This window comes from Leptodactylus fuscus, chromosome 7, assembly GCF_031893055.1.
Source record: "Leptodactylus fuscus isolate aLepFus1 chromosome 7, aLepFus1.hap2, whole genome shotgun sequence".
In the NCBI taxonomy this organism is placed as follows: Eukaryota; Metazoa; Chordata; class Amphibia; order Anura; family Leptodactylidae; genus Leptodactylus; species Leptodactylus fuscus.
Genome location: NC_134271.1, coordinates 116,089,135 through 116,103,659, shown reverse-complemented (window position 1 = coordinate 116,103,659; position 14,525 = coordinate 116,089,135). Strand labels below are relative to the sequence as shown.

The following is a 14,525-nucleotide window of genomic DNA, read 5'->3' as shown; positions in this document are numbered from 1 at the left end:
GGCTGCAGGAGTAGCACAGTATTAAGGTCGCAACACCATAGAACGGGGATCCTGCTTCTAATTCTAGTGCCAGGTTTTTTTTTTTTTTCTCTTTTTCTTTCGTGACCAAGGCGGGACGGTTTCTCGTCCGCTGTCTGAAGGAGGCTCAGTTTTCTTCAGCATCACTTAATTCCTACTGCACAGTATCTGGTAAAGTAGTTTACTGCCTTATAGGACTCCAGGTATACATGGTTATGGTGTATACTGCCGGACCTGTATGCAATATCATATGCACACCATCATGAAGGTGGTTTTATATTAAGGTCAAGGTTTTTTTGTTTGGGTTTTTTTTACAAAAAATCTAATTTTATTGAAAAAATTGTGCAACATGTTATACATTACAAGTAAGTCGTACAAAATAAATAGCCGAGTAATCATAAATCATATACAAGAAGACAAAATAAGATCAAGCAACATGAAACCAAATCAAAAATATCCAGAAGAAAGTCCAGGGAGGGGCGCCAAGGAGGAGACAATATCCAGTCCCACCTTTAGAGGATGAGAGCATAGAAAAAACAAAGCAAAACCCAGTTCTATCTGTTCAGGGCAGCGCAACCTTGAATAGTCCCAGGGATAATATAGAGGTCAGGAATATAAACATGGTCATAGGCACGCTGGGCAACATGCCTTATATAAGTAACAAATTCGCTAAGGGTTGTGCAGAAGGACAGGACAGTGTACAAAGTCAATGGTGAATTGCATCAGGAACCCCAGACTTTATGAATTTTTTTTAGGACAACCCTTATCTTTTATATTCCATTTGATTATATTGTAAAACAGAGTTGACTAGCTTCCTTCACATTGACAGGAAGGGCAATTGAGGAGACACTCAATGTAAGGCTAGAAATAAGGATTTCCGGGGGCAACACGGTGACTCAGTGGTTAGCACTGTAGCCTTGCAGTGCTGGAGTCCTCGGTTCAAATCCCGCCAGGAGCAACATCTGCAAGGAGTTTGTATGTTCTCCCCGTGTTTGCATGGATTTCCACCCATTCTACAAAGACATACTGATAGGGAAAAAAAAAGTACATTGTGATCCTTATATGGGGTTCACAATCTACATATAAAAAGATACGAGGAATGTTAGGGGTGAATAGAATAGGGGTACCTAGTATATCTGATAAAAGACCCACATCCTCCAAATCATGTGCCAAAAGTCAGAATGCCAAGATTTAGATGCCTACCACATGTGGCATTGAGATCAGTATTGTGTTAGCCGGTATAATGTACCCCTACTGTTCATCCTAAGGATATTAAAAGTTATTAAGGAGTTCTCTATATAATGATGGTATCCTCATGATCAAGGTGATTTCTGAGATACGTCAAGTTTATGGTCGGGTGTAAATTATTCCTTAAGTTGTCAGGTCAAGTTTAGCAATGAATGATCAGGTTGCCTGACCGATGATACACAGTCATCATCTGGAGAGAAGTTGGCCAAGTCTGGATTCTTTTGTTGGATGGTTGGATGAAAAAATTTTCTTACTAAAGAACTTTCATCCATGGGCAATTTTTCAAGAAAGAAGATTCTTGGATCTTTACTATAAAATTTGTTCAACCTTTGGTTGGTGTCATTGAACATTCGAAGTCACTTGTGATGCCAAAACACATAAAATTGTCTACCATTATCACACACAATTATCCCTCGGCAATTTCGGTCACAGTGCGACCATGATGCTCCCTCTATTAAAATAAATTTTCCCAAGTGTCACCACACTATGCATTCAAAAGCCAGAATCAAACTCTTTTCCATGCACATTGTTACCAATACCAGACATAATTCTTTCAAGAGTCAGCCTCAATGCCTCCCAAATTCTAGATGTAATCTCAGAGTATGAACTTTGTGCTCCATTGTCAGAAATTAGGCCCCTAGGAGTTGCAACCACAGCCCCCCAACTACAGTGCCTATCACCTCACATTCTGGTCCTTGTCTCTTTTATGCGACATGTGATGGCTTTATATAATTTCTGAATTCTGACATTATGATTGAACATCTATTATGCTGTGCGTGGGGGCAGAAGGGGCCATAATACTGTGTATGTGAAGAGGTAAAGGGGACCATTATACTGCATGTCTAGGCAAAATATGGCCATTATATATTGCATAGGGGCATAATATTATAAGAAAAAACATGACTCTGATACCACCTATTGGAATTTGCAGAAGTCATTATACAAGTATTGCAACATGATTTGGGATATAAGCCAAACCAGGAAAATGCCTTCAAAACAGAAATGACACCCATTCGCAGAGAACTTATTTGGGGTTCTTACCCCTCATCAGTGCAGAGCAGGATACTAGTTGGCTAGGTGAGAGCCCATTGACGTGAAACAGCAGGAGTTCTGTATCTCCATGTAGAAACTGCCATATAGGCATAGAGAGACTTGAAGGCCATGCAATTTGCCCTGGAAATTTTGGTAGAAGATATGCAAAAAAGGAAGACTATGTCATTAGAGGCAACCGCGTAAGTCAATCTCTAATATCTAAAGAAGATGTAAAATATAAGCGAACCCAGAAGTATCGTTACCTAAAGACACCCATCTGCAGACAGCTGTTTGGGGGTTATTGCCCCTAGTCAGCGTAGAACAGGGTCCTGGTTGGTGGCGCTAGAGGCACAGTTTCCCTTTTTCCATGCAGGAGAACTAGTTTGGATACCTTTTCCCAGACAGAGCCCAAATGAATGCCCAGGGTAGCCTATCCCAAGAAGAGCAAATATCAGAATTTATGTCCAGCTCTGCAGAATGTGTTAGAATAATGTGAATAACAGTAAATATCAAGATTATTCTTTATGTTCCTACTATCTAAGTTTAATGTATCTGAAGTGTGAAGTGCAATGTACCCTGTCCTATTCTATTGTCAGGTATAAGCTCTGCAGGCAAGGAAACCGTTATGTACTCATTTACCTTTAAGGACGGCTTATTCACCACGCTTTATTAATGTTGACTTTTATTAAGCATGTATATTTATCTTGTAAATCCACACTGAATGGTTGGATAAAACAAATATACATATATGGAGGGTACATAAGAACTTCTAACCAATGACTAGCAAACAATGAAACTAAACAGAAGATGTGTGTGTGTGTATATATATATATATATATATATATATATATATATATATATATATATATATCAATTAGACTTTGCTCACACATTATATATCTTGTGTTTTTAATATTTTTAACAATTTGTGTAAAATGCAAAAACAACCTGTGTATAAAGGCCTTATACTGAACATCACTCTTGGAGTTTTTATTCTTAACTTAATTCACTGTGTCCAAGTCAAGATAGTAACGTTTCTTTATAAAGATATTTCTACCATTGTGACACTTATGCTTCACTTTGTGTGAAAATAAAGGAAACAGCCCCTGACCTGGCATGACCAGTCTTTATAGGGGTAATCATCTTGTTTTTTACATTTATGACCCAATTTGTTTCCTTGACCTTATCTAGATGTCTGCTGTATGTCCTGACCGCAACCTGATCCCTACTTACAACCAAACTCCTCCGGCCTTGATCTTTGCTCCATCCAACTAAGAATTTTGTCTCTTGTGCTGCATCTTGGAATATCTTACCTGATTCTATGTAAAGCCTAATCTCACAACTGATTGTGCAGGCCGAGACTCTCCTTAGGGGGCGTCCAATGGTCATTTCCATTCCGATGAATATAGATCAGGTCCTGTCCTTCTCTGTGTCACCGGAACAGAATAGATCAGAAGTTCCCACATAGGTGAGTACAGCACAGAATGCATTCAGATGTCACTCCAAGTGTCATCTGAGTTTATTCTGCTGCAAAATTGGTCCCCTTTGGATAGCACATTCGGTCATGTGCATGGGTCCTCAGTCATAGGGGTTATAACTGAAAAATGTCCTTTAGACTTCTTGGTCTAACCCTAAGTCAAGTCCGTGAACTACTGGGTCCACGACTTCCATCTGCTATTCCTACTATGATAAATGGGACAGTATATAATAGCAGATGGGGGCGCCTGTTACAGATTTTTATTGGGGCTCCGGAGCTTCAACTTAATGTCTTTGAGTATAGCACTCGAATTGGTGCTATTGTAACATCAATTTCCATGGCCTCCTACTATTTCAAAGATAGCAATGCACTACAGAATACTCAATCCCCTTTCAATAGTCTGAAGATTTTTTCACTATCATTGTTTTCTGGAAATGTGCTGGAATCTGAGCCCTGAAACACAACCATTGGTAACATCTGACCTTTCATGATGAAATATTAGATAATTTTATGCCAGATTTCTGGTTCATAGGTTAGCTCTATAATTATTTCACATTTATTTCGGCTTTCTGTTTCCCATGTCGGCGGGAAGAAGGAAAGATCAGGCTTGTATAACTTTATCATGGCCTTTCCTTTACCTGGCATCACCTTGCTCTCCTTTGCCCATTGGAAACACATACACGTTCAGCCAAACCAAACACGGATTTGTTCTGGAGTCTCCTTGGGTTGACAACTAAGGAAGATTTATGAGCACCTTTATTTATCCATCTAAGTAGAGGTTACTCTTGGTGGTAAAACATTTTCAGGGGTCCCATCAAGGTATTTTCAACCTAGACTTGTTTTTTACTAAGAAGTAGATCAACTATATCCAGACGGTTGATCAGTAACAGAAGATGTGGCTTGTAGATGACAGTGCCACAGGTCTCTGCAAGTAGCTTTCGATTCCTAGTGCTAGTATATACAATAAAATCATTTAGATCACTTTTTTCTCTTTATTTCTGTTCACTAGGTTATATTTTGTGGGCATCTGCCTTGGTTTTCATGACACTGCTCATCAGATACACCTTTCTGTTGCCCGACCAAACAGAATTTTGTAGAACAGAGGAAGGTAGTGTCAAGTTGATTTGTTTGTGCCATGCACCATCACCTTCCTTCATATGTGAATTTACCTGGGAGAGGCGAGCTTATTCAGGTCTCCAGTTTCTGTGTTATGTCTTGGTCTTTTAACACTTTTTGGAAGTTGTTTTCATTTTAAATATCCCCTATTTACTCCATCTACCAAAATATATTAAATTATGACCCACAACACCACGGTATAACGTTCCCCAGACCGTCCATACACAAGCTCTGCATTGGTTGCTATTTGTTTATTGAACCGAGCATTGAACGGCAAACTCAACTTCTCACAAATATTATTTTCTCATAAAAATTCCCTCAGTACAACCCGAGATGCCATTTTCCGTCAAATATTTACCGCCTGGGCATCATCACTGGGATCTCTCAACAGCAGTAGTATTCTGGAGAAGCGGAAAGAAGTCTTGAGAAAGTTATTGTGTTGGGCATAACTCTCTAAATTTTGTATTGTGTTCTACCAGGGTAACATGGTGGCATCTACTGTAAGGTCTATACATTGCCTACGAAAGAGAGAACGAGGAGGAACCAAGTGGAAAATCTCATTGTGTCTCAGAGCGAATTTCGCAGATGAGCCGTGCTTGTTTTTCCTTAGCTGTATAGAACAAGGAAATGAACCTGCCTTTATGGGCCCGCCGAGGGAAAACTTTCCCTTTCTACGCTAACACTTAGCTTCTCTACCGGTTTCAATAACTATTTTTATCAACCTGTTTTAAGAAGGAAGCCCTGCGCCTGACATGTGGTTGTGGGCAGAAGGACAGGAGGAAGGCGACCAATGAAAACACATGTCCTTAAGAAAAAGGAGTGTTTGCATTGGAGCTGACTGGGAACCAGTGACAGCGGGATCTTTGGCATGGCTGAACATAAGCAGCTCAGTGTCTAGTGTACGGCTAACTTAAGGATGAAAGAAGCCGAATGTCTGTGGCCGAGGAAGTTTGGTTATTTTAGTTAAGAAAAGCAAAGTCTGGCAATGCTTATAGGAAGGAGCCCAGATGCTCTGCTCGCTGATGCCTAACTAGGATGTTAATGGGAGAAGTTATCCAATGCTCCCTGTGTGCGCTGTGTGACTCCTCAGTCTGTGTCCTGCACTGAGCTTCTCTCTGTTACATACGCTGCTGCATATCCTTATTGCCTGCCTGTGCTGGGAATCCTCGAACCTTCTGCCTGCTTGCCGTGTAACTCCCTGGCCTATACATGTATCGCTGCTCACGCTATTCGCACACTATTGAGACAGTTTCTTTAAAAAAGATTTAATTGAAGGATAAAATTGTGTTTCAGAAACTGCCCCAATGTGTGTACAAAGATGTTTAGTTAGGGATGCAAGAAAATCACCGTAATGATCCAGTTTTGGGGTATGCGCTGTGCAAAGTGAGAAGGTGCCAGGTATACATGACTTTTGTCAAATGTATCCGAATATATATGTATGTGATAGCAAAGTTATTAAAGGCTATCATTTTAATGGCGTATTCTTTGGGTAGGTTATCAGAACAAGATTGGAGGAGGTCTGAAGCCACTGCAGATCAGGTTTTTAAAAAGATCACAATGTTTGGGGTCTCTTCACTGAAAACCTATCAGAGTGTTGTACATTGTATAGTGGCTGTGCTTCTTGTTGCATCTCAGGCCCATTCACTTGAATGGGAATGAGCTGTGATCAGGCTCTGTCACCAGAGCCTGATCACAGCAAACAGCTGATCAGCAGGGGTTCTATTTGTGTCACCCCTGTTGATCTTCAACAGTCTTATATATCAACCAGAAAACCCCTTTAGGCTGAAACCCCATGTTGCAAAAACGTATCATTTTTGCCCTGCACACAAACACTGCAGCAAATAATACTGCATTTTACATAGTTACATAGTTGATGAGGTTGGAAAAAGACATAAGTCCATCAAGTCCAACCTATGACCCTACAATCCCTACAGTGTTGATCCAGGGGAAGGCAAAAAACCCCATGAGACTCATGACAATTGCCCTATTTCAGGGGAAAAAATTCCTTCCTGACTCCAAATCTGGTAGTCAGTATAAAAACCCTGGATCAACGAGTCCTTAAAATCTAGAGACCATAACCCATTATATATTTTTCTCTTCAAGAAAGGCATCCAGCCCCTCTTTGAACTTGCTTAATGAATCCAAAGTTACCTACAAAGTGAATGGGATTCTGGCTAATCCCATCCACACATTGCAGAAAACAATCCGCAGACGAAAAGGTATATTTTAAAAAATGCTTGTTTTGAAAAGCGCAGCATGTCAATGATACCTATGGAAACGCTGGAATTTTCTGTATAGGTATAATAGGGCAGATAGTCCGCACAGGAAAACTCTGCAAAATTGCAATGAAAAACGCTACCAAAAAAAAGGGTGTTTTTGACGCTTTTTTCGACAGTGTTTTTTTGCTGGGCCTTAGCCTTAATTTAGCCCCTAGTGAATCTCCCATACATTGATCCTTGGATAAGACAGGGTACCTACTATAGTAAAAATCAAAATGGGTCGTCCTTATGGTGACAGGTATCCTTGTCCATTTCCGACCTCCCTGTTTGCAAACAATGGGGTTCCTCTAGGGAGGAGAATCCTACATGTGTTTTTTGCCACACAGTAGCCTCTATCTCTCTATTGGCCTCATACCTAAGCCATGGACCACCACTAGACTACACGTTTCTTTTGGTTCAGGTCTTCCAATGTATGTACTTCCATAGGGAGAGGGATAAGTGGCAGCCAAACCCTCTGAGGCTGCTTTTCTTTTTTATCATCACTGAGTTGCCACTATACACACAAGTGACACACTATAGACTATAAAACTCATTGAGGACAGGTAGTGGTGTGAGTTAATACATGGTATATACAAAGCTGCGGATTATGTAATGCTATGTAATAGTAGTATCATACAGTTTTTATTAATACGGATTGATATATGCTTTGTATAAGTATGGTTTCTTTTCATGACTGTATATTGATACATTGTAGCACTTTGCCCAAACTATCAATCTAAGGGCTCGTTCACACAGGGGGGGGGGGGCAGATTTTGGCACCGAGAATGACGCGGGAACCGCATCATTCTTGGGTCAAAACCCGCCTGCCACGACCGTCGCGGTTGCAGCTTCCCCCTTCGGAGTTGGCTTAAATGAATGGGGAACACCGGAGGTTGCTGCTCAGCGATCCACGGAATCCGCCTGAAGAAAGGGCAGTTTGCTTCTAGTGGTCTCCATAGACCACTGTTGTATACAGGTGGATTTTGAGGCGAAATCTGCTGTCAAAATCTGCCTCCTTACCCCCGTGTGAACTAGCCCTAAAGAACATAATTGACAAATAAACAGATGTGAGGGCCATAAGAGTATCTAATGCCAGCCATAGCTTCATGGGGGAATCAGCTGGTGTGGGTATAAATACTTTCCATAGAACGTTTCTGGCCATCCCAAGCTCCTGTCTCTTTTTCCTATCTCCCTCCATAACACATAATATTGTAAATTCCTTTCGCCAGCATGCCTAAAAGCACCTTTTCACTCAGTGCCAATAAGTCAGAAGAAACCATTTTTTCTTACAAGATGAATTTAGAAGTGTCTAAAATGTTTCATTTCATGATCTTCTATTATCCCCCCTCCTCAGTGCAAACATCTGGAAAAGGAGCTTCATCTGCTGAAAGAGAGCAAACAGATCTGCACGGATATTGTAGCTGCGCACAGGACCTTTGATCCAGCTTCCAAGGTGAAAACCTCTTCTCTGACTGCCCAGTTTAGCTGTAATAGTCTCTTATTTTTTCTTCCATTTATAATTTGCTAATTTTTGTTACTTAAGAAAATTATGAGGAGCAGTTGTCCTCTCACTAGGTTTCCATATCTTTGAATAGAATAATCCATACCCCCGTAGTCAAACCAATTGCATTCATTTAAATGGTCACTAACGTTTCAGAAAACTTAGTCTCATTTCACAGAAAATGTGATTCTGGACCAAAATGGCATGCACTTTAATTAAAAATGTAGTTGATTTCTGACTGAAAAATATCCCTTAGAAAAACAAGGCAGGATTGCAGGGGGAGGTGCTGTTCTCTCTTCACATAGTAAATGCAGAGGGGAGGGTCTGATTCTCTCCATACAACCTACACACATGTCTGCAAATTGTTGCTCTTTGCAAAGGACTGAACATTCTGCAAATCTCACATCTTATAATGTAAGAAAAGTCTTCTATGTACTTGTATCTACTTCTGCTTCTGTGATTATAGATGAGATATTATTCCCAGACAGCAAGAAGTTTTCTTAACTGTTTATTGCTCATGCCTGCATATATTTGCCCCATACCTACAGTCCAGTGTTCCTGGATCTCCTATATTTTGTACACTTCGTTTTTTACTCAGTTATTTGTTTGCTATTGTACAGTTACTCCTGGCAGAATGGCAGAACAGTATCAATAATGGATAGAGAAGTGGGACAGACTGCTCCTCATTGTACACATTCACAATCTGAGTGAGAAATGTAAAATGTGCTGCAACCATAATGTGATTATTAGCAGTAGAAAAACTGACAGGACTTTATGGATGAAGGCTTATACAGTCATAGAACAGACTGCTCAGCAAGACCCTGCACATATTTCAACTTTTTGTGAAAACTCTGGGGTTTTTTTAAAGTGTAACTAAACTTTCAGACAACTTTTCACTTTCTGGCAGTATTTGTATCATAAATAAATTTTGTAATATACTTTATTAACAAACTTTGGATCCTTTCTGTGAAATCCTGCATTTCTATATTCTGTCCCTTGTTTCTGTATTGAGAGCTGTTCCTGCCTCTCACTGAGTGTTACTGTGTATGGGGTACGGGGCTGTGTAACATGTAGAGAAAGTGAGAGGAGAGGAGGGTCACTTCGGTCAGTTATATCTCAGATATTATAACATGTACAAACTTGATTTTAGTATCAAATGAAAGTGGAGATCGACACTAAGGTTACAAAATTATTTCCAGAGATATCACTGGTTGAAAACACAGACGGGATTAGGATATTTATATGCAGCTGTATAATAAATATGATATAAAAATCTCAATCCCAACCAGTGATATCTTTGGAAATAATGCGCCACAACCCAAACACAGTAACATTCAGTGAGAGGTAAAAACAGCTCTCAATACAGAAAAAGTGCATTAGTGAAAAAAATTTCACAGAAAGGAGCCAAAATTTCTTAATATAGTATAGTTAGTTTAGTTATGCTTAAGGAAATTATATATATATATATATGTATATATATATATATATATATATATATATATATATATATATATATATATATATATAGATATAAATGGAGGAGAATTCATCAAAACTGTTATGCCACTTCTTTGTAAATGGGGAGTAATAAAATATTATTTTATTCTATTTATTTGCAACTATTTAATATTAACAACCACTAATACAGTTGTACCAGCCTTATCAGTTTTCCAAAAGCTTATCTTTAATTTTTGCTCCCTTTAATTCCTATTTGCAAGTTACTAGGATTTTCTGATCTTCAGCAAGTTTCAGATGTGAACAGATCTTCACTTAATTCTATATATAAATACACCCCTCTCAAGATATTACAACATCTAGCAGAAGTAGTATTTATACAGAGGACAGGGTGGATCATAACACCTCTTCAAAATATGATGAGTACATCATGCTCCTGAGCAAGTAGGTAAGGAAACTTTCCAGGATGTAAATGGCAGTAGGCTATGCTCACATTGGGTTCACACCACATCAGAAAATAATGGAAGTTATGTTATATGACTGACTAAAATGGGGTCTGTTGGGTTAATCCATGTTGCACTATGTTTTTTTTTTTGTAGATTGTGAGCCCCGTATAGGGATCACAATGTACATTTTTTTCCCTATCAGTATGTCTTTGTAGAATGGGAGGAAATCCAGTGGAGAGCATACAAACTCCTTGCAGATGCTGTTCCTGGTGGGATACAAACCCAGGACTCCAGTGCTGCAAGGCTGCAGTGCTAACCACTGAGCCATCGTGTTGCCCCCATGTTGCACTATTTTGTCCAGCTTTTTAATGATGCCACCAACCTAAATGTGAATATAGGAAGAGTAATAACCTACATTCTGCAAATTTTTAATGTCATTATCTCAACATTCCCTAAATTATTTTCCTACCATTCACTAAACTCAATGATAGGTACATTATATTGTAGGTACATTTTACTATATTATATTCTTCTGTGAATGTTTATGGATCTGTACTTGGGACGTAGAATAAGCTTCAACTTTCCTAATTGCCAGATGGGCTTCAATCTATTTAGTCTTTACTATTTAATAAATTTAATACATCTAATGGAAGAAATTGTCAAATTATTAAAGACAATCTAAAAAATGCTACCCTTGCTGAGCCTACACTAATGTGTGATATACAGTATAAATATATAGCAATTTCCTAAAATACTTCTTTTATGACTGGTAGTGAACTGGTAATAATTCATCAATATGGTCGCTATCAAACTTTGCTGCTGCTGTTACTTCTATCTAAATTTAGATAGGTAAATTACATTAGACAGTTCCACAAAACACTAATGATTATGGAAGGTTATGCTTAAAAAGGGCATTTCACCACTACTGCTCCATTGGTTCCTGCACGGATGGAATTTTCAGTGATAAGGGCATAGCTATAGGTGGCACAAAGGTAGCACTACTGTCTGCTGGGCTCCTCAAGCCTGAAGGGTCCAAAACAGTACATAGATTGCACATGGTAAGTGGGGATCCCATTATATATTTTGTATTAAATGGGTTGACCACTTTCAGACCAATATTGAGAGACAAATGTTATTGTTTGTATAATAAAAAGTTGTACAATTTTCCAATATACTTTCTGTATCAATTCCTCACAGTTTCCTAGATCTCTGCTTGCTGTCATTCATCTTGTTACCTCTAGTGGATGAAATTCTGACCATGGTCATGTGATTTACGGTCCATAGTCATGTGATTTACGGTCCATGGTCATGTGATGGACACACAGGTGGCCGCACAGTAATCAGACATCTGCCTGGTTATGAATTGTGCACCTATGTGTCCATCACATGACCATGAACTATATATCACATGACCATGGACTGTACATCACATGACCATGAACTATATATCACATGACCATGGACTGTACATCACATGACCATGAACTATATATCACATGACCATGGACTGTACATCACATGACCGTGAACTATATATCACATGACTATGGTCATAATTTCATCCACTGGAAGTAGCAGAATGAATGACAGCAAGCAGAGATCTAGAAAACCCCGAGGAACTGATACAGAAAGTATATTGGGAAATTTTCACCCTGCGCCTGCCTAGAGTGTGGCTGCATGTGTTTACAGCTGCTGAAACTAAACTGATCTTTCTCTATCCCGTCCTTTTTTGTTCACTTTTTTCTATTACTATAAGGAGTATTAGTATAAGAACTTACCATGGGCTGGAATTTGATGCAGAAACTCTTATAAAGAAATCCTTTTTGAGCCTTTTTGTCTGAAGCATGCCTCCACACAGACAAGGAAGACTGGTTTACACTAAGGAGACACTATTACACCTTAGAAGCATGCTGCAGGACAAGCTGGACAAGCATGCTCTTACCATCCCCCACGAACTAATAAGGAGACTTAGAAAACGCAGAAAACGCGGAAAACGAGCCGGCATATTGAGACGCGAAGGAAGAAAACGCAAAAAGCATGTGATCCCGTCCATCATTATGGGGAATGTGAGATCAATTGTGAATAAGATGGATGAACTGACAGCACTGACCAGACATCAACAGGAGTTTCGTGAGTGCAGTATGATGCTGTTTACAGAGACTTGGCTTACTGAAATCACTCCGGACATACTTGCCTCCGTGGAGGGCTTCAAACTTCTTCGGGCGGACAGAACACTGGAGAGCGGTAAGCGAATAGGCGGAGGAATTGCAATATTTGTCAATGAGAGATGGTGTAATCCAGGACATATTGTGGTTAAGAAACAATTGTGTGGAAAGGATATTGAACTGCTAGCCGTGGGCATGAGACCTTTTTACCTGCCAAGGGAACTATCACATGTTATTGTACTAGCTGCCTATGTCCCCCCCTCTGCTAAAGCTGACGCTGCCTGTGAAGTCCTCCATGCTGTTGTGAGTGAGCTGCAATCATCTCACCCCCATGCCCTGCTCCTAGTGTCTGGAGACTTCAACCATGTCTCAGCATCCACTCTACCAGGCTTCACACAGTATGTAACCTGCCATACAAGAGACAACAAGACGCTGGACTTGCTCTTTGCCAATGTAAGGGATGCATATAACTCATCTGCCCTACCACCCCTAGGCAGATCAGATCACAACCTGGTACATCTGCGACCCACATACATTCCACTGGTGCGCAGAGAACCGGCGGTTACCCGTACCGTGAAGATTTGGTCAGAGGGAAGTGTCGAGTCTCTAAGGGACTGCTTTGATATAACTTTATGGGAAGTGTTTCAAGACTCATTTCCAGAGGACATTGAGGGACTCACACATTGCATAACGGACTACATTAATTTCTGTGTGGACAGCACGGTACCAACTAGGAAGGTGAGGTGTTTCTCCAATAACAAACCATGGATTAACTCTGAGATTAAAACTCTCCTCAAGCAAAAAAAGAGAATTTTTAGGTCTGGGGACAAAGATGGCCTGGGGGCGGTTCAGAAACAGCTGAGACAATTGATCAGGGAAGGGAAAGCCAACTACAGACGGAAGATGGAGCTACAGATGGGGGAGGGTAGAATCTCTGAGGTGTGGGACAGCCTTAAGGCAATTTCAGGACACAAGGAAAAGACAAGGCACCGAACAGTAGGGGACAGGAAGTGGCTTAACGAGCTTAATCTATTCTTCAATAGATTCGACTCCAAGCAAATGCTCCCTCCACCAGCATGTCAGCTAACCGCCCTCCCCTCACACACCAAGACCCAACCCCCACCGACCTGCGGTCAACTGCAATCTGACTATCTGATCCTGCAGGAGTCTCAGGTGTGTAAGGAAATGAAGAATATTAGAGCGAACAAAGCGGGGGGACCTGATGGTATAAGCGCAAGAGTTCTTAAAATGTGCAGTGACCAGCTGTGTGGTATTATAACGCACATGTACAATATGAGCCTGAAGCTGGGGGTGGTACCTCAACTGTGGAAAACATCTTGCGTGGTACCAGTCCCAAAGAAACCCAACCTGATGGGCTACAATGACTACCGACCTGTAGCACTGACATCACACCTAATGAAGGTCCTAGAGAGACTGGTCCTGACACACCTACGCCCCCTAGTGAGCTCCGCTCTGGACCCCCTCCAGTTTGCCTACCGGCCAGGCATTGGGGTAGATGACGCCATCATCCACCTTCTTCACAGAGCTCTCTCTCACCTGGAGAAACCCGGGAACACTGTGAGAATAATGTTCTTTGATTTCTCCAGTGCATTCAACACCATTCAGCCAGGGCTACTGAGGGAGAAGCTGAACCTTGGTGGTGTGGACCATCACCTGTCCAACTGGATCCTAGACTACCTGACAAACCGCCCTCAGTATGTGAGAGCCCAGGACTGTGTGTCTGACACTGTGATCTGTAGTACAGGGGCACCTCAAGGTACAGTTCTTGCCCCATTCCTCTTCACACTG

General features: G+C 40.6%; 1 protein-coding gene across 3 annotated transcripts in view; it reads left to right on the top strand.

Moving 5' to 3' along the window:
- MIPOL1 (mirror-image polydactyly 1) overlaps positions 1–14,525 on the top strand; it is a 287,947-nt gene that overhangs the window by 173,286 nt on the left and 100,136 nt on the right. For 2 of the 3 annotated variants that reach the window (XM_075282899.1, XM_075282900.1), the window contains exon 9: positions 8,504–8,602. The exons of the other annotated variant lie outside the window; for it this stretch is intronic. In XM_075282899.1, coding sequence (XP_075139000.1) covers positions 8,504–8,602 — 99 coding nt within the window. The remainder of the gene's footprint in view (positions 1–8,503; positions 8,603–14,525) is intronic. 3 annotated transcript variants of the gene reach the window in all.